This window comes from Porites lutea, chromosome 1 (assembly GCF_958299795.1).
Source record: "Porites lutea chromosome 1, jaPorLute2.1, whole genome shotgun sequence".
Taxonomy (NCBI): Eukaryota; Metazoa; Cnidaria; class Anthozoa; order Scleractinia; family Poritidae; genus Porites; species Porites lutea.
Window position 1 is genome coordinate 21204141 of NC_133201.1, and position 3857 is coordinate 21207997.

At 38.4% G+C, this 3857-nt stretch overlaps 1 protein-coding gene across 1 annotated transcript; it reads left to right on the top strand.

Moving 5' to 3' along the window:
• The first annotated feature begins 1376 nt into the window (after positions 1–1376).
• Positions 1377–3257, top strand: LOC140946646 (uncharacterized). Its single transcript, XM_073395760.1, has one exon. The coding sequence runs from the start codon at positions 1641–1643 to the stop codon at positions 2718–2720; it is 1080 nt and encodes a 359-aa protein (XP_073251861.1). The 5' UTR covers positions 1377–1640; the 3' UTR covers positions 2721–3257.
• The last annotated feature ends 600 nt before the right edge of the window (positions 3258–3857 follow it).

The following is a 3857-nucleotide window of genomic DNA, read 5'->3' on the forward strand; positions in this document are numbered from 1 at the left end:
GATTTTGTTCGATTGCCGAACCCAATCAAACGATTGGTCAGTTCGATTGGTTTTTTGTTCAGTTTTGTTCCATTGGATAGGTCGGGCGCTAGTAGGCTGTGGCAGACTTGTCAAGACCAATGTTAAATAAAATAGGATAAGAAATAGCATAAGTTTCCGATATGCATGCAATGTATACTACAAGTTGGAAGCAATTAAGTTTCCAGTTAATTTATAATGACTTGAGAGTTGAACTAAACCTATAAAATTTGAGTAGGTTTGTTTATTTGAGCTTCGATTCATAATATTCATACATCTGCAATAAGGTCAAAAATAAAGGGCAGCTCTATCTAGTCTGATGTGTGGACCTTCAGTTCAGAAAGCTGCTCAGCCACTTTGAAAGAAGCAGTCAGTTAGCATTATTTTTTCCCATAAACATGCTTGTATTTTTCAAAGTTGTTTATTTACTTTGTCTTTTCACTGACATTGAGTGCTAGATTGCTTTTCTGTAACTTGGTATTCCCTAATAAGTGGAAATTGTAAATTGGCCACTATGTCATTTACTATCATAATTATTACAATTTATAAGAAATATTTCTAACCAAAAATTAGTATATTATTAGTTATTTTTTTGATGTAGGAATTAAAGGTATAAAAACTGAGCATGATAGAAAGTTTTGTTTTTATTATTATCCTCCAGGCAATAAATATTGACAAATAAACAGGATTAGACAGTGATGTTTCCATTAGCCTTATGTGCCTTTTTTGAGTAACTTAAATTTACATTTAAGTTCATTTTAGGACATGTGAGTCAATTGAACTGAGTTTCACCGTGTTGATAATATGAAACCAATTTCCTTTGCCAATCTATGGCAAGCCAAACATGACAAAAGTGGTATGAGTTTTAAATCATCTATCGAGTTTCAGTAATCTGTGTATGAGGTTGGGAAATCACTATACGAGAATTAGAAATCATAATTCGAGAATGAAAAGGCACTATACGAGAATGAGAAATCACCATTCGAGAATGTAATCGATTTGTGAGATCTGGAAATTACTATACGAGAATGAGAAATCACCATTCGAAAAAGAGCGATGCAGCAACATGAAAGCCAAACATGACAAAAGTGGTATGAGTTCCAACCAACCTTTCGAGCTTCTGTAATCAATGTGTGAGAATTTTAATCACCGTTCGAGATTATCGATTAGGTTTTCTCGAGCCAGCGAGTAAGCACCGTTCAGCGGTTCACGTTCTGCGTTGATCAAACAAAATGGCCGACAGGATGGCCAATCAGTTAAGCTTGGACGCTGTAAGAGAGTTTCTGATTTCTCTAAGCAACACCATCGATAGAACTGTTACAGTTTATAATGCTTGTGACCTAGTAGGATTAGAAATCTGTGAAAGAAGGCTTGACGAACATACAAGGGTACTTGTCGCTATATTGCTGTCACAAAGTGTTGCAGGTGATTCATCATTGGGAGATTTGTTTGGAGTTTTGGTAGATTCCTTAGCTGTATTATTGAGACATCTCTCTAACATTCTGATTACGTCAAGCTCCCGTGAAAGAGAGGAGAGGTCTGTCACATATTGCAGAAGTACAGGAGGAAGACCAGCCTATAACATTACGAAGGAGCTGATAGAGCAGCTTCGTGAGACTGGAATGAACTGGCGAAGCATAGCAACGTGTTTAGGAGTCTCTGAGCAAACACTTTACCGAAGAAGGGTACAATTCGGAATCGATAACAGTTTCACAGAAATCGCTGACGAGGAATTAGACAGGCAAATACAACAAACCCTAAATTTAACACCATATAGTGGGGAATCCTATGTTAGAGGCAGTCTGAAAGGGAGGGGAATAAATGTTCAAAGGTCCAGAATCAGAGAAAGTTTGAAACGGATAGATGGTATTGGGAGAGCTGTGAGGAGAACGTACGCAATCTGTCGAAGGACCTACAACGTGTCTGGTCCAAATCATTTGTGGCACATTGACTCGAACCATAAACTTATTTCATGGAGATTTATTATCCATGGGTGCATTGATGGATACAGTAGAGCCATTGTTTATCTAAAGTGCTGCAGAAATAACAAAGCAAATACTGTTCTCCAATATTTTGAGCAGGGAGTACAAGCGTTTGGTCTCCCTTCCAGGGTTCGAGGTGATCAGGGGATGGAAAACGTTGATGTAGCAAGATACATGATTACCAACAGGGGGTCAGATAGAGGCAGTTTTATTGCTGGCCGCAGTGTGCATAACCAACGCATTGAGAGGTTGTGGGCAGAAGTTAACAGAGTTAGCTCCGCACTTTACAAGGATTTATTCCAGTTCCTTGAGAACACTGGTACCTTGGATTCACTTGATGAACTGCACTTGTTGGCTTTGCAATATGTATACTTACCAAGGATCAATGCATCTGTAGAAGAATTCACAAGGCAATGGAATTATCATGGGATCAGGACAGCAGGTCATCAATCACCTTTGGCACTGTGGTACAGTGCAATGCTTACTGCTCCAGATAAATCCAGCATCATAAATTGGCAGACATATGGTATTGACAATGATGGCCCTATCTCTGACATTGAAACCAACAATAATGTCGTTGTGCCAGAATCACACCTCCAGCTTTCTGAACAGCAACTTCAGGAATTAGAGCGCAATGTGGATCCCATTTCTGATGATGGAAACAATGGCATTGATCATTTTGTTAATACTGTGAGGATTATCGAAAGCTTCACTTCTTGAAACTCCCCCCCCCCCCCACCTTCCCAAGGAGATGTCATCCCAATTTCTTGCCCTGTGGCCTTTGGAGCAGCACATATTAATTGGAGAAAGAAACAGACTTACAATTTAAGTTATACCACCAGTACAAGTTCTCAGTTCACATTTTGTTATTTTGTTGTATGATCAAGGGTGCAGGTGGAAGGGGTGCGTGGAATAAGGTCCTCAGTTACTTGATGCAATGCCAAATTCTCGCTGTGTTTCAGCAGAATATAAGGCAATTTGGAAGGAGAATCTAGCAATTTATCAGAAGTCACTTGGGGCTTTTTTCCAGGCAACCCTTTTTGAACTATCCCCTTCTCTGCTTGTTGGTGACATGGTCAGTATTGGTTTAATAGAGGGTGATAGGTATGCAGCCCAAAATGTATTTCTCATGTTTTTGTTGGTGTTATTTTTTTCAATACACCACGCACAAACCACAATAGATTTTAAGATGTGTTTTGAAACTATCAATAGAAACGTTTCTGCCATAGCATGTGATGGTAAAACAAATAAAGATTGTGCACGTTGTGGTAATATCATAATAAATTGCAGCACCTTTCTAGCTTTTAAGTTTACACGGTTTTATAACCAGTCCCTCAAGAAATGAAAAAGCCAAAGGAAATAATTTCAAGGGAATTCATACATGTGCATTATGGTAGTCACCATGCTATTGACAAAGGCCTTATAAAACAAACTACAATCAATACATGGCAATAATATAAAATTTTTATTGCAACATAACTATTGTTATGCAGTTCTTACAAAATCTGTAGTTACAAACAATTCTTTGTGATTCATTATAAATTAATCACTTTACAATCATATAGGAAGTTGCAAAATCATCCATATGAACACAGTCATATAACTTAGTGCTTCCAAGACTAGAAATAGAACAACAACAAATGAATGTCCAACCAACCAACCTATGCCACTGATATTATTGTAAAGGAAATAAAGGGAGATGTAGAGAATAAACCATAAGAGGACACAGAAAAAATCTGAGCCCCAGGTGGGAGTCGAACCCACTACCCTCCGTGTTCTAGATCAGATGCTCTAACCTCTGAGCACAGCGTGACTGCGTGATGCGGTTCACAAGTCCAACCCACAGAAATGACCCTT

Excerpts from the sequence above, each read along its gene's own strand:
- LOC140946646 (XM_073395760.1), top strand. The coding sequence starts at position 1,641 with ATGAACTGGCGAAGCATAGCAACGTGTTTAGGAGTCTCTGAGCAAACA.